Source organism: Thalassophryne amazonica, chromosome 14, assembly GCF_902500255.1.
Source record: "Thalassophryne amazonica chromosome 14, fThaAma1.1, whole genome shotgun sequence".
Classification (NCBI taxonomy): Eukaryota; Metazoa; Chordata; class Actinopteri; order Batrachoidiformes; family Batrachoididae; genus Thalassophryne; species Thalassophryne amazonica.
The window spans coordinates 61821435-61845286 of NC_047116.1; the positions used below are offsets into that span (position 1 = coordinate 61821435).

Below are 23852 nucleotides of genomic sequence, written 5' to 3' on the forward strand. Positions count from 1 at the left end.
TACGTGAAATATGACCGAGTTGCAAATTATGCAAAGCAGTGATGATTTATGGTTAATCACAGTCAGGGTACATTTGCAACACTAATGCATTTATTATGGAATTTAATAAAAAAAAAAATACTTGTAAATATTACACTGATTTCTATTCAAACACTTCCATGTTCTGTCTCAGCACAGATTAATGTCAGGCACATAAGAATACACACGTCATTTTGTGATTGTAGCCACTGTTTAAATACAAGTGGAGGGAAGAAGTTTTAAATCTCCAGAGCCAAGAACATGCACATCCAGAATTTATAGCTCAACCGCTCCCATGCAAGGGGCAGGTACAGCAATTATGCCAGTCATGAAACATCAAAAACAGAAATAAAGTTGAACATCAAGGTATGCTTTTTGGTAAAAGGTGTCATCACTAATTGCTGGATTAAAAAAAAACGCTGTAGCTACGTGGACAAAGCTGAAGCTCACTTTCTTTACAAAACTCAGTTTATTGCTTTGTGTGCAATCTAGCTTTCCTTTGTGGCGGGTGGTGTGTGTGTGTGTGGGGGGGGGGGGGGGGGGGGGGTAGTTGCATGGTTACATTAGGTCAGAGTGGTACAAGTACTGCAACCCCAGCTGCAGTAGCAGAAACAGCCTTTCACAATATGATACGATAAACCCTTTGTTCAAGCCCATGTGCACATTACCGTATGGAAAGCAGCTACTATGGGACTCAAACATTGGGCCCTTCCATAACTGAATAGAATAACTGAGAAAATATTTATTGCACACATACAAGAAATATAAATAAAGGCTGCCATTTGCACCAGAAACTGAAAGCTCTGGAAGGTGCAGGAAGCCTTCCGCTGGTAAACGTGTGCCGTGTTTGATTCATCCTGCAAGAAGTGAGACACTGTATGGAGAGTTGCTGCAAAACACTACATTGTCTACAATAATTATGCATGAAATGAAGCATGCAAATTGTTAAACTAAGTGAAAACTGATCACATATGCAGTGCTAAAGAAATAAAAGATGCCACCACATGTTGATTGAGTCCTCTACTCTGAATTTTTGGTTGTAGACACATGACTTTCATTTCTACACAGCACAGCGGCACGCAACCTAAAATATGCCAGGCTGTTCAATGGCACAGGTTTCATACAGCAAAAAGCATTTTACAATTAAAAACAGAACATCTGAAGAATGGTGCACCTGAACTGCCCACTTTCTTTTTCAGAAACAATACACAGAAAAAGACAACTTACAATCATTCAGGCAAGCCCTCCTCTGAGTTACGTCGGGATCAAAATAAGTGCAGTCATATTTTTCTCCCAGAGAAGTTGGACAGGCCAGACCCAAAATCTCCCTGGTCATCTTAAATTTGGAGTCATCTTGGTCAGAGATGTTTAAAACTGCATGACTCAAGGTCAAACTAGGCTGGAACCCATCACAGAGTTCTTGACTCTCAACATCTCTAAAGGCATGTTATGCAGATATAATTACCATTATGACAGAAGTCTACAAGGCTATCATTTTACAGTAGTGTTCAGAATAATAGTAGTGCTATGTGACTAAAAAGATTAATCCAGGTTTTGAGTATATTTCTTATTGTTACATGGGAAACAAGGTACCAGTAGATTCAGTAGATTCTCACAAATCCAACAAGACCAAGAATTCATGATATGAAACACTCTAAAGGCTATGAAATTGGGCTATTAGTAAAAAAAGTAGAAAAGGGGGTGTTCACAATAATAGTAGTGTGGCATACAGTCAGTGAGTTTGTCAATTTTGTGGAACTAACAGGTGTGAATCAGGTGTCCCCTATTTAAGGATGAAGCCAGCACCTGTTGAACATGCTTTTCTTTTTGAAAGCCTGAGGAAAATGGGACGTTCAAGACATTGTTCAGACGAACAGCGTAGTTTGATTAAAAAGTTGATTGAAGAGGGGAAAACTTATACGCAGGTGCAAAAAATTATAGGCTGTTCATCTACAATGATCTCCAAAGCTTTAAAAAGGACAAAAAAAAAACAGAGACGCGTGGAAGAAAATGGAAAACAACCATCAAAATGGATAGAAGAACAAAAAGAATGGCAAAGGCTCACCCACTGATCAGCTCCAGGATGATCAAAGACAGTCTGGAGTTACCTGTAAGTGCTGTGACAGTTCGAAGACGCCTGTGTGAAGCTAATTTATTTGCAAGAATCCCCCGCAAAGTCCCTCTGTTAAATAAAAGACATGTGCAGAAGAGGTTACAATTTGCCAAAGAACACCTCAACTGGCCTAAAGAGAAATGGAGGAATATTTTGTGGACTGATGAGAGTAAAATTGTTCTTTTTGGGTCCAAGGGCCGCAGACAGTTTGTGAGACAACCCCCAAACTCTGAATTCAAGCCACAGTTCACAGTGAAGCATGGTGGTGCAAGCATCATGATATGGGCATGTTTCTCCTACTATGGTGTTGGGCCTATATATCGCATACCAGGTATCATGGATCAGTTTGGATATGTCAAAATACTTGAAGAGGTCATGTTGCCTTATGCTGAAGAGGACATGCCCTTGAAATGGGTGTTTCAACAAGACAATGACCCCAAGCACACTAGTAAACCAGCAAAATCTTGGTTCCAAACCAACAAAATTAATGGCTCACAGATGTGAAGAAATCATGGAAAACTGTGGTTATACAACTAAATACTACTTCAGTGATTCACAGGATTGCTAAAAAAAGCAGTTTGAACATAATAGTTTTGAGTTTGTAGCGTCAACAGCAGATGCTACTATTATTGTGAACACCCACTTTTCTACTTTTTTTTTTTACTAATAGCCCAATTTCATAGCCTTAAGAGTGTGCATATCATGAATGCTTGGTCTTGTTGGATTTGTGAGAATCTACTGAATCTACTGGTACCTTGTTTCCCATGTGACAATAAGAAATATACTCAAAACCTGGATTAATCTTTTTAGTCACATAGCACTACTATCATTCTGAACACTACTGTAAATGTGAATCAAATTTAATGAAATACATTTTGTTTCCCATCAAGTATACATGGCATGCAACCCAGTTAAGGGCTTTCATGGCCTAAAGTGTGGCACAAAGCTACAGCTGTTACATGCTGTAATAAATCAGATGAAGGAAACAAACAAAAATAACTGCACTCATATTTGGGCATCACGTGGGCACTGGGGTGATCAATTCTGAAAGGAGAGTTTTGAAGTTGCTGGTAGTTTTTGGCCTTGAAATATCTCAGATAATTCAAAACCAGCACACAGAAGAAGTGGAAAAGGAGCCGCATTATGCTGTTGTGGGCACCAAGACCTCCAGGAGCCGGTTGTTCTTGCGTTTGCAGGACACACCAGCGCCATTCTTGGAGGCTCCCTGGATGAATTTGACACATACTTTGTCTTGCTTGAACTGCACCAGGAACCTGCCATACAAAAACATGAACCACATCATTACACACCCAGCAGATTGCATATGGTGATAAAGAATAACATAAAATAATAAGATGACACGCACATCACAATCTGTACTGGCGTGCAGGATCAAAAAATAGCACAAAAAACAAAAGAGAAATCCACACAGCCAGTTAGCTCCCAAACAAACCTTTAATGAAGCACCAAAGTGACGTTTCGGGCCTCACCCTTCATCAGAGTTTGTTTGGGAGCTAACTGGCTGTGCGGATCTCTCTTTTGTTTTTTGTGATAAAGAATAACATCACGAGTGAGCGTTTATGTTCCTACTCATCCGAGATGTCAACGTTGAGCTGCTCCCTATCTGCAGACGTGGCCCCGGTATGGTGCAGTTTGGTGATTATCTCTATCAAGTGTTCACTGCTCAGCAAGAAGTCTCCTTTGACAGCTGAGGCCGACCCCTGAAACAAGACAACATCACAGCTGTGTAATACACTCTAAACCATTTTGGGACGGGAGAAATTGTCATGATTTTAGTGTCAAATTATTCCAAATATAAAAAAAAATGCATGAAATAAGAGACATATTAGTCTTTAAATTTTGTTAGGTTCCTCTCATCAATGGGAGAATTTGGTAAACTTTTACTGAAATACAGCAAGGTGATTTGATTGGGGTCAAAGGTCAAAATGGGAATTTTTAGTCACTGACAAAAATGTTCAATATGAGTACAACAATAGAAATGTGAGGTCTGACTAATTTAAGAAGAAAATCTGCCCTCTAGCCTCAGCAGTTATTGAGATCCAAGCTTGCATGCAGTCGCATTGTGATGCATATCGAGTATGGTGGAAAATCATGTAAACTGGGTGTAGTCCCTGTGTAGGCTGGTGTACGATGGCATATGGTTGTGTTCCTAGTCTTGCTTACAGTTGCGTATGGTGGGTTACTGCCACATATATAGCCCTTGCCACTATATAAACCTATTTTTCTGCCTACTTTTTGGGGGGTTTGTGGCATTGTGGAAATGCACTCCATTCTCAAAATGGTACACGGAAGGCACTCATGTTTCCAGACGTACAGCAGGACACACTGCTGCCTCGTCAGGGCTGCGTATGGTGGGTTACTGCCACGTATATAGCCCTTGCCTTGCCCTTGCCACTATATAAACCTATTTTTCTGCCTAATTTTGGGTGTTTTGTGGCATTGTGGAAATGCACTCCATTCTCAAAATGGTACATGAAAGGCACTCATGCTTCCAGGCGTACAGCAGGACACACTGCTGCCTCGTCAGGGTTCATAACATCAGATCGCACAGTTCAGAGTACATTGTGTCCATCCCATCCTGGCATCCGTCCGTCTGCAGGAGATGATGGTGGAGCATCGTATGTTTTTTGCTTTTTTTTTTGTTTGGTTTTTATACACTTTTTCAATTCAATTTCAATTTATTTCATTTGTATAGTGCCAAATCCCAACAAAGCTGCCTCAAGGCACTTGACACAAGTAAGGTCTAACTTTACCAACCCTAGAGGAAGCACATAGGTGACAGTGGTAAGGAAAAACTCCCTCTGATGATTTGAGGAAGAAACGTCAAGCAGACCAGAAAGGGGTGACCCTCTGCTTGGGCCATGCTAACAACACAGTTGACAATACAAATATACAGGAACTTTTTGTTTTTTGTTTCTATCTGTACCTGCGTGAATGACTCATTAGTCCAATGCGCGAGTGACAAGCTCTGCTGCATTTGTTGCACGTGTAATGTGATGCCTGCTGAGGCTGCTGCTGTTGCTTCTTCCTCCTACCTCCTAGCGCGTGCTCAGCAAGGCCCTGGTTCCTCTCCTGCTCAGCCCTCTGTAAACCTGTTCTAACAGAATGGCACCAGGCTGCACGGTCCTCTGCACACTGCTCCCAAGTGTTGACAGTGATGCTCCACATTTTGATTTCCTTCTTGCAGACATCCTTGAAGCGCAGGCATAGTCAACCAGCCAAACAAGTGCCCTCTGCCAGCTCACCGTACAGTAGATCTTTAGGAATGTGGCCCGGATCCATTCTCCTGACGTAGCCAAGCCAACGAAGGCGCCTTTCGCCAAGAATGGTGAACATGCTGCTCATGTTGGCGCATTCCATTACCTCTGTGTTGGGCACCTTATGCTCCCATCCGATGTGCAGAATTCATCTAAGGCACCTCAGATGGTAGCTGTCGAGCTTTTTCTCCTGTCTGGGTAGGTGGCCCATGCCTCGCTACTGTAGGGAATGCACTGAGCACGCAGGTTTGGTAGACGCACAGTTTTATCTTCACAGTGAAACTGGCGTTGTTCCAGACTCTGTGGCTTAGTCTTGCCATAACTGCTGCTGCCTTCGCAATCCTGCTGTTCATCTCTGCAACAATGGAGAGCGAGTTAGAGATGGTTGACCCAAGTTATGTGAAGTGCTCCACAACTTCCAGGCTGAACCCATCAATGTCAATGTTAGGGAGAGCAACTGTGCCCTGCGCCATGATGTTTGTCTTCTTCAGACTGATGGTCAGTCTGAACTCCTTGAACACAGGGACACGGGGAGAACATGCAAACTCCACACAGAGAGGCCACAGGTGGGAATCGACCCTGTGACCTTCTTGCTGTGAGGCAACAGTGTTAACCACTAAGTCACCGTGCTGCCTAAACCCCCTTAAGACAATAGACTTAGACAGAAAAAATGTAGATAAGTGCCTTAGTCCATCCCAGCCAGCTCAGAAACAAAAAAATGCTGCCACTTTATATTTTAACAAATTAAAAAGAGCACATATTCAGGACAACTGTTGGTAACTGATGCACTAGATCAATCAAAAAAGACATTGTTTTGCCTATCCCATAGAAGTGTCTGGTACCTGATGGATGGTAAGTGGATACTTGATTTTGTAAAATTATGGATTATGGAGAGATTCTTATAGACCAGGGGTGGGCAATTAATTTTTACAAGGGGCCACATAGAGAACCTGAATTATGTCCGAGGGCCACACCATCGATAACTTGGCTGTCTCCCATTACAAATCTTACAAAAAATTACCTATTTAATAGCTTTTATAGGTAATTTTTATTATTGTAATAATATGTAAATACAAGGTTGGGTAGGATTACTTTGAAATGTAATCCAAAAGTAATCAGATTACAAGTAATCCAAATGTATGTACATACATACATGTAATCCACATGTATTCCTTCAAAGTAATCCTACCCAACCCTGTGTAAATATTTAAATATACGTAAATAAACCTCTCTAAGGAGTTGCAACACACAAGCTTGACATTTTTAATATATGTAATAATAATCACAGACCTCATGAGGGCCGGACAGAGACATGCAAAGGGCCGCATGTGGCCCCTGGGCTGCAGTTTGCCCAGGTCTGTTATAGACTATAGATAATTTACAAAAAGGTGTTTCAAATTACATGCAGTTTGTACGCCACCACCTGAAACACCAAGCACATTGTGCAGTGGTCGGGGCGTTCTGTCCTTCATAGCTACAATGTTTGGTCTTTGTTGGTCCTGCAAATTAGTGATTGCTGATTGGAAACACTGCTCCAGAATGTTTCAAAACCTTTGATACTCCATTTCATCACTGCAGAGCCTGAGCCTTCCACAACAGAAGGGTCCTGGTTCAAGACTAGTCTTGCACGTTCTCCATGTTGTGTGGTGTAATGTCAGAAAGAGCAAAAATGGAGAAGGCCAAAAGGAATTATGAGATGAGATTAACCTAAAGGGATCCACAATACAGCTTTCTGCCAGCAGTCATGACTGTCCAGGTCGCTCTCACCTCTTTGAGTTTGAGAGCGAAGAAGCCATCGCTCTGTGTGCTGACTGACACACTTGTTAGATCAGGCAGTGGAACGCTGGTCTTCACCTGGCCAGTCTTCTGGTCAGCCAGGACCACACTCTTCTTTGTCAGCAGGAAGATTCGGGCTGCTCCCTGAAATCAGGACCAGACAGCTGACATCAAAAATATTACATATCTGAACAGGTTTGAATGAAATTAACTGGAGATGTTGGGCTTGTGATAACAAGCCCTTTAGATTAAGGCAGCTATGAATCTTGGGTAATGTATAACTCATGTCTTATTGATTGCAGAGAAGTTGGTTCTATGGGACAGGCGCTGGACTATCAGCACATTGTCAGGGGCTTCATTCTTAGTATGTGCTTCAGGTTGTCCATCTGGGCCCTTGGATTGGTTCAGTTGTACAATTAACAAAAATATAAACACTTTTGTTTTTGGCACACCTGTGCAATAATCATGCCGTCTAATCAGCATCTTGACATGTCACACCTGTGAGGTGGGATGAATTATCTCAGCAAAGGAGAAGTGCCAACACAGATTTAGACAGATTTGTGAACAATACTCGTATCTGAGAGAAATAAGTCTTTTGTGTATATGGAAAATGTTGTAGATCTTTGAGTTCAGCTCATGAAAAATGGGAGAAAAAACAAAAGAGTTACATTTATATATTTGTTCAGTGTAAATGGGTACCGGCATTGGCTGGGGAAGTAACCTGTGATGTACCGGTTCACTTCACACTATGGTATCTGGGAATAAGCACCAACCTTATGGGCCTCAGCAATGGATCAGGCATGTCTTACTTCACTGATTAACCAGTTATTTTTACTTTAAAGAAAAGCCATCTGCTTGCAAATCAAAGCTAAAGGTCTGTAGACCATAGGTCCAAGGCAGAGGTATGCCCTTACTGCGTGCCCTTTAGGTTTCAACTTGTATTCTGTAACAATATAGTTAAAGGCCATAATGCAGACACATTCAGAGTGCTCTGATGAAGAAAGAGAGTCAGAGTAAAATATGGTAATTTTGAACAAAAGCTGAAGGAGACATCCGCTGGAACAGGAATAATGCCAAAAAACAAACTGTTTGCTGTACAACTGAATAAACACACGGAAAAAAGCATAATTACATAAAAATAACTGAATGGGGAAGAAGCATAATGATGTGGTGCACGCACGCACGCACACACACACACACACACATATAAGGTAAAGTTAGCTTATATTTTTGTCAATCCAGCACAACACGTAATGGGTGCAGCATGACCCCCCCCCCCCCCCCTTACCTTGCCATTTGCTCTGTTAATCTTGTGAACCACATCGGACAGCAGAACCTTCTCGTCCATCACACTGTTTAGTTTTTGGTATTTGGGGTTCTTGCCGATCTCAAGGTAATCTCCTTTGAAAGGCTGGCTCACACTGACAGAAGAAACGCATTTAAAATACTCTGATGCCTTAAAGATTCTACAGCATGCAACTTTTTCACTAAGGTCATACGGGTCACCAGGCATCTGTTAGAAACACCCTACAGACAGATTATACATTTTAAACACACAGTGTATCTGGAACATATTCACAGCGCTTCACGTTTTCCACGTTATGTTACATGCTTATTCCAAAAATGGAGCAAATTAATTTTTTCCCCTCAAAATTCTACTCACAACACCCCATAATGACAACATGAAAAAGTTTTATTTGAAATTTTTGCAAATTTATTAAAAATAAAAAACTAAGAAATCACCATGTACAAGTATGCATGCCCTTTGTTCAATACTTTGTTGTTGCATCTTTGGCAGCAGTTGACATGTATGATGAAGGCCGCTGTGCTCATTAGGACCATCAAAACAGCAGAAATGTATCTGTAGCCTTCCCCAGATTTGTGCCTCAAGACAGTCCTGTCTCAGAGGTCTACCAGACAAGTCCTTTGACTTCATGCTTGATTTGTGCCCTGATGTGCACTGTCAACTGTAGGACCTTATATGTAGACAGGTGTGTGTCTTTCCAAATCATGTCCAATCAAGTCCATCCTTGTTTCCCATGTAACAATAAGAAATATACTCAAAACCTGGATTAATCTTTTTAGTCACATAGCACTAATATTATTCTGAACACTACTGTACACCAACACTGGGCACGTTTTTGCATCTCATCAGTGAAGAAATCGGGTCCCTTCTCTCACTCGTGTGTGGAGCACACAAGCACATACTGAAGAACTGTCTTTTACAGGAAGAAGAAGATTTAAATGTGCATGCAGCTTTTGCAAAGTGTCCATATATCAGAGTTCACAATTTGCCATGTTCCAATAATGGTGTGAGGACGATGCAAAGTCCCTCTGTTAAATAAAAGACGTGCAGAAGAGGTTACAATTTGCCAAAGAACACATCAACTGGCCTAAAGAGAAATGGAGGAATATTTTGTGGACTGATGAGAGTAAAATTGTTCTTTTTGGGTCCAAGGGCCGTAAACAGTTTGTGAGACGACCCCCAAACTCTGAATTCAAGCCACAGTTCACAGTGAAGACAGTGAAGCATGGTGGTGCAAGCATCATGACATAGGCATGTTTCTCCTACTATGGTTTTTGGGCCTATATATCGCATACCAGGTATCATGGATCAATTTGGATATGTCAGAATACTTGAAGAGGTCATGTTGCATTATGCTGAAGAGGACATGCCCTTGAAATGGGTGTTTCAACAAGACAATGACCCCAAGCACACTAGTAAACGAGCAAAATCTTGGTTCCAAACCAACAAAATTAATGCCACGCAGATGTGAAGAAATCATGATAAACTGGTTATACAACTAAATACTAGTTTAGTGATTCACAGGATTGCTAAAAAAGCAGTTTGAACATAATAGTTTTGAGTTTGTAGCGTCAACAGCAGATGCTACTATTACTGTAAACACCCCCTTTTCTACTTTTTAACTAATAGCCCACTTTCATAGCCTTAAGAGTGTGCATATCATGAATGCTTGGTCTTGTTGGATTTGTGAGAATCTACTGAATCTACTGGTACCTTGTTTCCCATGTAACAATAAGAAATATACTCAAAACCTGGATTAATCTTTTAAATCACAATAGCACTACTATTATTCTGAACACTACTGTATGATAGGTGTTGATTCTGTAGCTGTTATGGAGCACATACTACAGGTCTGATCATGCAGACTTGTCGTGGCTTTTTCAGCCTTCAGGCTCCTTAAACACCTCCTCACTGTAAGAATACCCGCACAGACATTGAATATCCACAGGTACACAACCCTCCGCCGCGAGGACTTCAATGACAGCATGTTGTTTCAAATGCACATCCATGTATATTCTCATTTTTTTTATAGACTACCGTATGCATGTTACGTCAAAGGTGATTCTGTGTATGCATAAAACTGCAGGCAAAAACAAGTTTGGTGTAGGAACAGTCACTAAGGCCTGGTTCACACGGCAAGACAATTAGGCTGATATCGGACCCGATCTCCCCCTTCCGATAATCGTAAGGACACCCCGACCATTGTGATGACGTTAAAGAAAATCTTATCAATATTCCAGCCATGTGTGGTGTGTTAAGAGCGCTCTGATCTGCTCGGTAGGACGTCAGGAGCGCTCCTATCGCAAATTGGGATATTCAACATGTTGGATTGTCTTGGCCCGATATTGCAGCATGTGTTGTGTCCCCCGACCATAAATGAGTACGCAGCCTGCTGAATGTGACGTGCAGCCAATCAGAAAGCAAGGTGTCGGATGCACAGAGCAGAAAATAAAATCAAAACAGCTGTTCTGACTTACCATAAATTCTGGTGGTCGCGCTGTCGCAACTCCTTTTAAATGAATGCTTTTTCTTTTTTTGTATTGTTTTTTTCCCTCTATTGTAAATAGTCCACAAAGTATCTCCGTTTGTTTACTCTGAAGTCACATTTACTCTCGAGAGATTTTGCAAGATTTCCTGTCTGACCTGGGAATGTTTGTGTGTGAAATCTGTTCATGTGTGGTGTTGTTGTCCTTACCGTGCGGCTGGACACCACACACTGTATGACCACACCTGTTAGATCTATGATTTTTTTTTTTTTTTTTCTCCGTGTGTGGTCTCTCAGCTTTTGGAAACCTAAAGATAATTTTAAAATCCTGTCGTGTGAACCAGGCTTAAGTAAAGGATTATTCTCCTGACAGTTTCACTTCAACTTGCTTATTATTAAAATAATGTCACAGGAATAAGAACATTTCACCCCCTCATGGTATTTAGGGTCTGTTCCTTTCTCTGCCCCTGACCAAGGCAGCATTTCTACATCTGGAGTTGGTCCCAGTGGCTGCCCACTGCTGCTAGTGGTTGGATTGCATCTAATTGTAATTAGGATGGATGCAGAGGACACATTTTTTTTCTATGTGTGAAATCTATACAATGATAATAAAGGTTATATTATATTATATATTGCAGATTTGGAGAGAGAAACAACTACAAATCAAAGAGAAACTCGTATAAAAACACGAGACAGCAAATAACTTGAGTACATGGAAAGAGAAGGCTGAACAGTGACCATGAGAGCAAGCAGGCGAGCTCACTGGGGGCCTCTCACAGAGCCATCCAAACACACAGTTTTATTATGCATGTCACAGAAATCCAAAGTTTGTTGTTTCAGCCTTATATTTTCCGGCCAGTAGAATTTCTACATGCAGAATAATAGTGAAATTGGGGGATGTTTTTAACATCAAGTCCACATCATATTTAATGATAAAATTTAGATCAAACATTTGCACAGTACCTTTCCCATGCAAATTCATTTTGACATCACCTTAGATTAACAAGTAAACGCCAATTTAAGCAGCAATCTGCCCTACCTGCTCGGATAGAGAGCCTTCTTATCTTTGAAGAGCTCACTGGCTTCCAGCTTCTCCTCATACACCGCCTTCTTCTCTTCTGTGAACTGGCTCCTGTATTTTTTGCACTGACAACACACTTGAATGTTAAAAACTATAAAATGACACTTAATGAGTTCAATGTGGGTGAAATGGACAACAGATTGGGTGTCATTATTCGACTAACCCTCCAGAGATGGAAGACTGTCCGGAGCTGCTTGTGGACTCCATCCAGGAAGAGGTAAGGCCTGGCTGGCCAGTTCTGGTCTATGGGTGACATGGAAGGTAATGTCTTTTTTAGGCCAATGAAGTATTTCTGCATCTGAGGGACAAGGGGGGGGGGGGGGGGGTAGTGATGGGAGAAGCACATTTTGAAGCACCACGGTGATTAGTAACATTATGAATTTTTTAAACTAAGAAACCAGCTTTTGCACACCTTTTCCAGCAAACATTCAAAGCCTACTTACAATCCTCTGGATGGTGAAGTTGTAGATTTTCTTGCCTGCATTTGCCCTGAAAAACTTTCTGTACTCCCTGCGGACCTGTTACAGCATTAAAAACCAAACAAAAAATATTATTCACCTGTTTTTGTGTTATTTGAAGCAGGGATGGAAAAAATGGGATGATAAACACGTAGGACAGTAGAATAACAGATGTTTGGTTAGTCACAAACAACTGGCACAGACAATCTCCAATATGTTGGCCAATAAATACACAACACGGGTTGCTCCAAACCAATTGATGACAAGTCAATAATGGTATGACAAATGGCCTTCATGCCGACCTGATTTTCACAAATCGAGTTGTGAAGAGGTGCACAATTGCCAAAAGGAAAAGATTAGTCCTGCCATAAATGAGCAATGTGACACACACACACACACACACACACACACACACACACACACACACACACACACACACACACACACACACACACACACACACACACACACACACACACACACACACACACACACACACACACACACACACAGATAATCACCAAAAAGCAGGATGTACACTTCACAAATCTAAAGGCAAAGAAATAACAGAATGAAGGTTAAACATGTACTTAAACAGTGCTGCTTCACCAGGTAGTTCACAGGGGGGGGATGCAGACACAGACAGTAAGAGACAGTAAAAAAAGAAAGAAACCAAAGGAGCTACAGCCATGTTTGTCAGCATCAGCCACATTAAAAAAAATGGTTGGAGGGGGGGTTTGGGGGGGGGACCCACACCTCAGTCAGGTTAAACCTCCAACTGAACGAGTCAAGGTGGTGATTTAGTCAGGTCAATACATGAGTCATGCAAGTGTCCAACTATTGATTATGCGTGTATGGACATTATCAGTGTATAAATACTCAGATGAAAGCTGAAGTACTACAAATGTCCACATCACCAATCCCAGCATGCTTAACCCACATGGTTCCTGTGAAGAATGCTGCACAGAATTCAGGCATTATAAAAGAAGCATATGTGACATTAGGCAGGTACTGAGTCCTGATGAAGGTTTGGGTGGGTGGTTGAGGAACATCAGGGGTTGTGTGTGGGTTAGTAGACTGATGGCTGCACCATGGGGCTGGTAGGTACCTTCAGTCCCAGCCAGTAGGCCCAAATCACAGCGACGGCATTCTTACACCTGGCTTCTTCCTTCAGTCGCCTCAGCTCCCTGCGAGCCTGCTCAGTGGGTGTGGCAGGAAGAGAAAGAACGCAGATGAATAATGCAAGAAATGATGAGAAGAAAGGGGAGACAGTGTCCCTTAATGTGGGGAAATCAAACCCACAGCATCCACACATCATCATGTGTGACCAGCAGGACACACAGCTACAACCTACTGAACTGAATGAACATGACCACAGACTGTGTTTATTACATGAATGTCTCCAGTCAAATATCTGTGAGAGAAGCAAGCTTGGGGTTAGTAGCAAAATTAAGAATACTAAAAGTTAACCAAAGCTCAAGCAGCAGACCAAAAACTTAATCTCCAAAAAAAAAAAAAAAAACACAAACATGCATTAGTGGTTGGCTCTCACTGCGGTAATGTATCACTTCCTGTTCCGGAGCACAGCGGTGTTTTTCTGTATCTGTTAGCTGTTTAATCTGCGCAGTTAGATTGATCTAGTTATCTAGATTACGATTTGTTTCCCAGTGTAATCTTTACGTGCCTTAACTAAAGCACTCCTTCTGCTGAATCACCTCTAAATTATTTACACATTATTCACTTTGCGTGTTTTTAGGAATCCGCTAGCTTAGCGTAGCTACTAGCTCTTAGCCGATTTAGCATGGCGGCTTCTCCTGTCTCTCCCGCACTTTTCTGCTCTGGGTGTGAAATGTTTAGTTATTCCTCGGCCTCCTTTAGCAGTAACGGTACTTGTAATAAGTGTAGCTTATTCGTAGCTTTGGAGGCCAGGCTGGGCGAATTGGAGACTCGGCTCCGCACCGTGGAAAATTCTACAGCTAGCCAGGCCCCTGTAGTCAGTGCGGACCAAGGTAGCTTAGCCGCCGTTAGTTACCCCCTGGCAGATCCCGAGCAGCCGGGAAAGCAGGCTGACTGGGTGACTGTGAGGAGGAAGCGTAGCCCTAAACAGAAGCCCCGTGTACACCGCCAACCCCTTCACATCTCTAACCGTTTTTCCCCACTCGGCGACACACCCGCCGAGGATCAAACTCTGGTTATTGGCGACTCTGTTTTGCGAAATGTGAAGTTAGCGACACCAGCAACCATAGTCAATTGTCTTCCGGGGGCCAGAGCAGGCGACATTGAAGGAAATTTGAAACTGCTGGCTAAGGCTAAGCGTAAATTTGGTAAGATTGTAATTCACGTCGGCAGTAATGACACCCGGTTACGCCAATCGGAGGTCACTAAAATTAACATTAAATCGGTGTGTAACTTTGCAAAAACAATGTCGGACTCTGTAGTTTTCTCTGGGCCCCTCCCCAATCAGACCGGGAGTGACATGTTTAGCCGCATGTTCTCCTTGAATTGCTGGCTGTCTGAGTGGTGTCCAAAAAATGAGGTGGGCTTCATAGATAATTGGCAAAGCTTCTGGGGAAAACCTGGTCTTGTTAGGAGAGACGGCATCCATCCCACTTTGGATGGAGCAGCTCTCATTTCTAGAAATCTGGCCAATTTTCTTAAATCCTCCAAACCGTGACTATCCAGGGTTGGGACCAGGAAGCAGAGTTGTAGTCTTACACACCTCTCTGCAGCTTCTCTCCCCCTGCCATCCCCTCATTACCCCATCCCCGTAGAGACGGTGCCTGCTCCCAGACTACCAATAACCAGCAAAAATCTATTTAAGCATAAAAATTCAAAAAGAAAAAATAATATAGCACCTTCAACTGCACCACAGACTAAAACAGTTAAATGTGGTCTATTAAACATTAGGTCTCTCTCTTCTAAGTCCCTGTTGGTAAATGATATAATAATTGATCAACATATTGATTTATTCTGCCTTACAGAAACCTGGTTACAGCAGGATGAATATGTTAGTTTAAATGAGTCAACACCCCCGAGTCACACTAACTGTCAGAATGGTCGTAGCACGGGCCGGGGCGGAGGATTAGCAGCAATCTTCCATTCCAGCTTATTAATTAATCAAAAACCCAGACAGAGCTTTAATTCATTTGAAAGCTTGACTCTTAGTCTTGTCCATCCAAATTGGAAGTCCCAAAAAACAGTTTTATTTGTTATTATCTATCGTCCACCTGGTCGTTACTGTGAGTTTCTCTGTGAATTTTCAGACCTTTTGTCTGACTTAGTGCTTAGCTCAGATAAGATAATTATAGTGGGCGATTTTAACATCCACACAGATGCTGAGAATGACAGCCTCAACACTGCATTTAATCTATTATTAGACTCTATTGGCTTTGCTCAAAAAGTAAATGAGTCCACCCACCACTTTAATCATATCTTAGATCTTGTTCTGACTTATGGTATGGAAATAGAAGACTTAACAGTATTCCCTGAAAACTCCCTTCTGTCTGATCATTTCTCAATAACATTTACATTTACTCTGATGGACTACCCAGCAGTGGGGAATAAGTTTCATTACACTAGAAGTCTTTCAGAAAGCGCTGTAACTAGGTTTAAGGATGTGATTCCTTCTTTATGTTCTCTAATGCCATATACCAACACAGTGCAGAGTAGCTACCTAAACTCTGTAAGTGAGATAGAGTATCTCGTCAATAGTTTTACATCCTCATTGAAGACAACTTTGGATGCTGTAGCTCCTCTAAAAAAGAGAGCTTTAAATCAGAAGTGCCTGACTCCGTGGTATAACTCACAAACTCGTAGCTTAAAGCAGATAACCCGTAAGTTGGAGAGGAAATGGCGTCTCACTAATTTAGAAGATCTTCACTTAGCCTGGAAAAAGAGTCTGTTGCTCTATAAAAAAGCCCTCCGTAAAGCTAGGACATCTTTCTACTCATCATTAATTGAAGAAAATAAGAACAACCCCAGGTTTCTTTTCAGCGCTGTAGCCAGGCTGACGGGGAGTCAGAGCTCTATTGAGCTGAGTATTCCATTAACTTTAACTAGTAATGACTTCATGACTTTCTTTGCTAACAAAATTTTAACTATTAGAGAAAAAATTACTCATAACCATCCCAAAGACATATCGTTATCTTTGGTTGCTTTCAGTGATGCCGGTATTTGGTTCTGTCTGAGTTATTTTCATTAGTTACTTCATCCAAACCATCAACATGTTTATTAGACCCCATTCCTACCAGGCTGCTCAAGGAAGCCCTACCATTATTTAATGCTTCGATCTTAAATATGATCAATCTATCTTTGTTAGTTGGCTATGTACCACAGGCTTTTAAGGTGGCAGTAATTAAACCATTACTTAAAAAGCCATCACTTGACCCAGCTATCTTAGCTAATTATAGGCCAATCTCCAACCTTCCTTTTCTCTCAAAAATTCTTGAAAGGGTAGTTGTAAAACAGCTAACTGATCATCTGCAGAGGAATGGTCTATTTGAAGAGTTTCAGTCAGGTTTTAGAATTCATCATAGTACAGAAACAGCATTAGTGAAGGTTACAAATGATCTTCTTATGGCCTCGGACAGTGGACTCATCTCTGTGCTTGTTCTGTTAGACCTCAGTGCTGCTTTTGATACTGTTGACCATAAAATTTTATTACAGAGATTAGAGCATGCCATAGGTATTAAAGGCACTGCGCTGCGGTGGTTTGAATCATATTTGTCTAATAGATTACAATTTGTTCATGTAAATGGGGAATCTTCTTCACAGACTAAAGTTAATTATGGAGTTCCACAAGGTTCTGTGCTAGGACCAATTTTATTCACTTTATACATGCTTCCCTTAGGCAGTATTATTAGACGGTATTGCTTAAATTTTCATTGTTACGCAGATGATACCCAGCTTTATCTATCCATGAAGCCAGAGGACACACACCAATTAGCTAAACTGCAGGATTGTCTTACAGACATAAAGACATGGATGACCTCTAATTTCCTGCTTTTAAACTCAGATAAAACTGAAGTTATTGTACTTGGCCCCACAAATCTTAGAAACATGGTGTCTAACCAGATCCTTACTCTGGATGGCATTACCCTGGCCTCTAGTAATACTGTGAGAAATCTTGGAGTCATTTGTGATCAGGATATGTCATTCAAAGCGCATATTAAACAAATATGTAGGACTGCTTTTTTGCATTTACGCAATATCTCTAAAATCAGAAAGGTCTTGTCTCAGAGTGATGCTGAAAAACTAATTCATGCATTTATTTCCTCTAGGCTGGACTATTGTAATTCATTATCAGGTTGTCCTAAAAGTTCCCTAAAAAGCCTTCAGTTAATTCAAAATGCTGCAGCTAGAGTACTGACGGGGACTAGAAGGAGAGAGCATATCTCACCCATATTGGCCTCTCTTCATTGGCTTCCTGTTAATTCTAGAATAGAATTTAAAATTCTTCTTCTTACTTATAAGGTTTTGAATAATCAGGTCCCATCTTATCTTAGGGACCTCGTAGTACCATATCACCCCAATAGAGCGCTTCGCTCTCAGACTGCAGGCTTACTTGTAGTTCCTAGGGTTTGTAAGAGTAGAATGGGAGGCAGAGCCTTCAGCTTTCAGGCTCCTCTCCTGTGGAACCAGCTCCCAATTCAGATCAGGGAGACAGACACCCTCTCTACTTTTAAGATTAGGCTTAAAACTTTCCTTTTTGCTAAAGCTTATAGTTAGGGCTGGATCAGGTGACCCTGAACCACCCCTTAGTTATGCTGCTATAGACGTAGACTGCTGGGGGGTTCCCATGATGCACTGTTTCTTTCTCTTTTTGCTCTGTATGCACCACTCTGCATTTAATCATTAGTGATCGATCTCTGCTCCCCTCCACAGCATGTCTTTTTCCTGGTTCTCTCCCTCAGCCCCAACCAGTCCCAGCAGAAGACTGCCCCTCCCTGAGCCTGGTTCTGCTGGAGGTTTCTTCCTGTTAAAAGGGAGTTTTTCCTTCCCACTGTAGCATAGTGCTTGCTCACAGGGGGTCGTTTTGACCGTTGGGGTTTTACATAATTATTGTATGGCCTTGCCTTACAATATAAAGCACCTTGGGGCAACTGTTTGTTGTGATTTGGCGCTATATAAAAAAACTGATTGATTGATTGATTAGCTACATAAGGAAAAAGTCATGCAGGCGGAGCGGGCGTGCAACAGTTAGACCGCAAATGAATCCAACCACTGCTCCTATGATACCAGTCAGGTGTATAGTACGCAGGTAAAGTATTTTCCTCTTGCACACAGTAAGTTTGCTTTCTTTCCACTACGACAAGTGATGCTACACACCATCACACACACAGAGCACATAACAGAGTACATCAGGATAACATGAACCTGGCATGGACTGATGCTTGTTTAAAATCCCACAACAGCTTGGAGTAGCATGCATTCATTCAACTGTGTGTGACAAGGTGCACGTGTATTGGACTGTAAATGAACTGGCGATAATGAAATGAGCTGAGTGTTATTCTGCTGGGGGAGGGTTTTTTGGGTGGTGGAAGATGGCAATGGCAAGTCAGAATCACGGCAAAGTCAAACTAGCAGGCTTTCCAAATACCTTGGCACCCTGCCAGCCGGCCCAAATGACCGATATGGCATGTTTGTTTCTCGCCTCCTCCTTCAGATGACGCAGCTCCCTCCGTGCCTGATGGAAAGTGGCAGTGAATGTGAAGGAGGTAAATTTCAATGACGAACATTCCAGGAGAAGTACTGACTGGGAGTCAAAAGTATCAGTGCTAAAATAAAAGAACAAGCTGTCTGGCTCTGTAATGGGGACGTCTCAAGTTTTATTTTTATTTTGGTAAGGTATGATTATTTAGTGGCAGGATGGCAGAAGAATTTTAGAAAAGCACAAATGTGTTCTGTGTGAAGTTTGTAGTAAAATCCACTAATGGTTTAGGAAGAGTTCTGCTTAAAAGATTTACAGACAGGTGGGCAGATGGACAGGGTGACTCCTATATCCTCCCAATTTGTATGGGCATTAAAACAACAACAACATAGCTAATAACAAATAAGTCCTTATAAAGGGTACTCTCCTTAAGGTACAACTCTTCTCAGTCACTCTTAATAAAATGTTGGGGTTGTTGTTATCCAGTTTGTCATTTTGACCTGGTTCAGACTCCTGGATGAAGTTATTTGTAAAAGAGAAGCTAAAAACACTATATTTTGAAAGGCAAATTAAAGGGGAATTATGCAACTCTGGTCATCTTTTTACACTTTTCTAATTTTTTTGTTTGCATTCTTCTCTACGGAGCTCCTCCTACAGCTCAGAACACATATTTCACAAAACTGTTGTACAAACTCCGCCCACTGTCCATGTGCATTTGTTTTCAATGGAGCCAGTGAACGCAATCTGCGAAGTGTCAATACACAGAAATATACAGAGAATAGAGTTTATCTCAATACACTTAAAAGTGCAGCAGCAAGAACGCCAAGTCTGCATCAGTTTTTCACACTATCTTTTAGCTCTTGCCATTCCTAGAAAGCCCAACCGAGGTTGATGTGTGCTACCTCTTGCTCAGTCAAACGCTCTCTCTCTTACTCAAACAGGGTTTTTTTTTTTTTGCTTTTAACCCAGTGCTGCCATGACGCTGAACACGTAAGAAATAAAGCCTTCGTTGGTTTGTCGTTATAGTTGCTAGCTAGTCGGTGCCTCAATAGGGGGGCATATTTGTGTTTGAGCTCCGTAAAGCAGTTCATGTTTGACCAAAGACTCATCCAAAGGAGACCAGGTCAGTGTCCCGGAAGTTACAAGGCTGGTTTTCCACTACCAGATGATTTAGGGGAGCGGCAAGAAGAAGAGCCTCCACTCTCTCTGGAATATGCTATTTAGCGATAATTACTCAGAAACTGTAAAATTAAGGTAAAAATGTTGCTTTTTTTTTTTGGTCAGCTTGCTCCTTGGCCTCGCCAATAGTATTATGACAGTATCTGTGGTGGTGCAGCACAGTGGCTTGGCCGTTAACACTGTTGCCTCACAACACGCTCCAGAGTTTGAATCCAACCTGGGCCTTTTTGTGTGATATTGTACCTTCTCCCTATATTTGCGTGGATTCGGCCTGGGTGCCCTGGTTTCCTCCCACACCCAGTGACATACAGTTTAGGTGAATTAGAAACTTCAAATTGAGTAGGTGTGAATGCGTTTGTCTATATGTGGGCCTGCGTTAGACTGGTGGCCCGTCCAGGGTGTACTTTGCCTCTCACCCAATGAGTGCTGGGATCAGCTCCAGTCCGTCCATGACCTTTGATTGGAATAAGCTGCTTTCCGAAACTAATGAATAAAGTATGTATGTGTTTTTAAGAGAACATCAGATAGGGATGCACAATAAGGATATTGTTAAAAGTAAAAGGATAATGAAAGGATATTGTCAAAGTAATTTTGACCAACTAAAGCATCAAACCTCTTCTGTATGAGATTCAACCTATTAATCTTGATCTTATTGACAAGTCAACTTGTTATAGATACAAACATAAAAAGAAACATTTGATTCTAGCTTGCCTATATTTTCCAAATCCACTCAAGCAAGACTATGCCAGTACTACTTCCTTTTTTCTCTCTCGAAATAAAAGTGCAATTTAAGAAGAAGAAAGAAGAAAAATGTGCCATTTCCTGTGCACCCCAACAGCACTCTGACAGATAACAGCTCCCTACTGCACAAAATATTCAGAGCATTTTCACAATGGGTGGCAATGGACATAAAAGTCTTAGATAAGTCTTCAGCGTTAAGGTTTGTCACTGTTAACATTTTGAGCAAAAATAACTAGGCTGGCATACATTGTCAGCTGACAAGTAATTTGGTCTAGCACTCACTAAGTGGAGTAAGTTTGACAAGAGTGAGTAAAAGATGACAATTTTCAAGAGGTGAGTGATTAAATTCATCATCAAGTGGGCAGCGCACTCTCGTTTGAGGGCGAGCCCAAAAAGGGGTAAAATATGATGCATATGGCGCAATTTTTCAACTTCTGAGGACAATAACGCGGCACTTTCTCCAGGTTTTGGGCAAATTACACGCAAACAAAGTGAAAATGCAAAGAAAAAGTGAGAATGTGGTGGAAAGTGGACATGTGATGCTGTTTGTTTGTGACTCAGAGCTCAGATGTGCCTCAGTGATTGTGCAGGCAAGAGGATGCAGTTACTCTGGTTAGCTGTGTATGCTAACACTTACTCACACAACCTCTCCCATTTGCCTCGTCTTCCCTTCTCCACTGGGAACCCAAAAAACTGCACTTTTAGGTGACTGCTTTGTTGATTGCAGCCGAAAACAAAACAGTGCATTTTCCCGTTAGAAGTGACGCTGCTGTTTGTGGGAAGAGACTAATCCTCAGGCGGAGAGTGGGAGTGTCGGCACAAACCATTCGGAGGATGGGGGTTTCATTGGAACTCATTTTAAACCGGTACATCTTAATCCGGCAGGGCTGCTACGTGACAGCAAATATGCTTTTAAGTTTACCAAGCCAGGCTGAATAGTTTGTGTTGAAACTCCCACACTCCACCCAGGGATTAGTCTCGGCCATGTTCGTACCCAAATGTTCGGCTGTTCCCAAATGTGGTCAAATCCCACGATATCACGCAGGGGTTCACATGAGATTGTGCTGCCCTATTGGTGCTTCAAGTCTATACGTGCTCATCAGCAAAACTTTAAAACCTTTTCTGCAGGGTCTCACTCTCTCGAAGTGTCATAAGGCCTGAAACACAGAAGCGTCATATGACTGTTGCGTATTGATTTACAATTCAGTGTCCATGTTAAACTAAACTTTGCAGACAGAGCATCAGGGATGTCTCCCAGAAATATCTCAGACGTGTGTCTTGCATCATGTGTACAGGGTTCTTTTGGAGAACATAACCAGCGCATACAGCTAAATACGTAGATAGAAAAAGACATTTTGACATCGTACGGCAACACTAAATAATTAACAGCTTTTACAGGACGTTCTATGACTGGGAGAGCACTCACAGCCATGAAAAATATAAATACAATTGTTAATACAATTCCAGTGACTGAAATAAAAATGCCACATGACTGCTGTCTGGTTACAAGTCACTTTCTTCTCATTCTGAAAGATCCTCAGCTAAACCTACATGGAGCTCTGGATTATAAAAATATTTTAAAAGGCCAAAGTTGATGGCCTTTTAAAATATTTGAGTGAGTCTATATGTACTTATGCACCCATTTATGATGTATGTACAACCCCAATTCCAGTGAAGTTGGGACGTTGTGTGGAATGTAAATAAAAACAGAATACAATGATTTGCAAATCCTCTTCAACCTATATTCATTTGAATACACCACAAAGACAAGACATTTAATGTTCAAACTGATAAACTTTACTGTTTTTGTGCAAATATTTGCTCATTTTGAAATGGATGCCTGCAACACATTTCAAAAAAGGTGGGACAGGGGCAACAAAAGACTGGGAAAGTTGACAAATGCTCAAAGAACACCTCTTTGGAACATTCCACAGGTTAATTGGAAACAGGTGAGTGTCATGATTGGGTATAAAAGGAGCATCCCCAAAAGGCTCAGCCATTCACAAGTAAAGATGGGGCGAGGATCACCACTTTGTGAATAACTAAGTGAAAAAATAGTCCAACAGTTTAAGAACAATGTTTCTCAACGTTCAATTGCAAGGAATTTAGGGATTCCATCATCTACAGACCATAATATAATCAGAAGATTCAGAGAATCTGGAGAACTTTCTTCACGTAAGGGGCAAGGCTAAAAACCAACATTGAATGCCCGTGATCCCTCAGGCGACACTACATTAAAACCCAACATCATTGTGTAAAGGATCTTACCGCATGGGCTCAGGAACACTTGAGAAAACCATTGCCAGTTAATACAGTTCATCGCTACATCTACAAGTGCAAGTTAAAACTCCACCATGCAAAGCGAAAGCCATACATCAACAACATCCAGAAATGCTGCCTCCTTCTCTGAGCCTGAGCTCATTTGAAATGGACAGACGCAAAGTGAAAAAGTGTGCTGTGGTCTGTTGCATCCACATTTCAAATTGTTCTTAGAAATCATAGACGTTGCGTCCTCCAGACAAAAGAGGAAGAAGACCATGCAGATTGTTACCAGCACAAAGTTCAAAAGCCAGCATCTATGATGGTGTGGGGGTGTGTTAGTACCCATGGCATGGGCAACTTACTGATGGTGCCATCACAGATGGTACATCCAGGTTTTGGAGCAACACATGCTGCCATTCAATCAACGTCTTTTTCAGAGACGTCCCTGCTTATTTCAGCAAAACAATGCCAAGCCATATTCTGCACGTGTTACAACAGCATGGCTT

At 41.6% G+C, this 23852-nt stretch overlaps 1 protein-coding gene across 4 annotated transcripts in view; it reads right to left on the minus strand.

Annotated features, from left to right (window-relative positions):
* Nucleotides 1-3128: 3128 nt before the first annotated feature.
* Nucleotides 3129-23852, minus strand: part of myo1b (myosin IB) — a 216759-nt gene continuing 196035 nt past the window's right edge. For 2 of the 4 annotated variants that reach the window (XM_034186762.1, XM_034186764.1), the window contains exons 23-30: nucleotides 13624-13710; nucleotides 12501-12575; nucleotides 12221-12355; nucleotides 12016-12122; nucleotides 8474-8606; nucleotides 7177-7329; nucleotides 3722-3852; nucleotides 3129-3405 (exon numbers count right to left, since the gene is read on the minus strand). In XM_034186762.1, coding sequence (XP_034042653.1) covers nucleotides 3273-3405; nucleotides 3722-3852; nucleotides 7177-7329; nucleotides 8474-8606; nucleotides 12016-12122; nucleotides 12221-12355; nucleotides 12501-12575; nucleotides 13624-13710 — 954 coding nt within the window. In that variant the 3' untranslated portion in view covers nucleotides 3129-3272. Of the gene's footprint in view, nucleotides 3406-3721; nucleotides 3853-7176; nucleotides 7330-8473; nucleotides 8607-12015; nucleotides 12123-12220; nucleotides 12356-12500; nucleotides 12576-13623; nucleotides 13711-19113; nucleotides 19201-23852 lie in introns of all 4 variants that reach the window. The other 2 variants (XM_034186761.1, XM_034186763.1) reach the window with 2 other exon arrangements.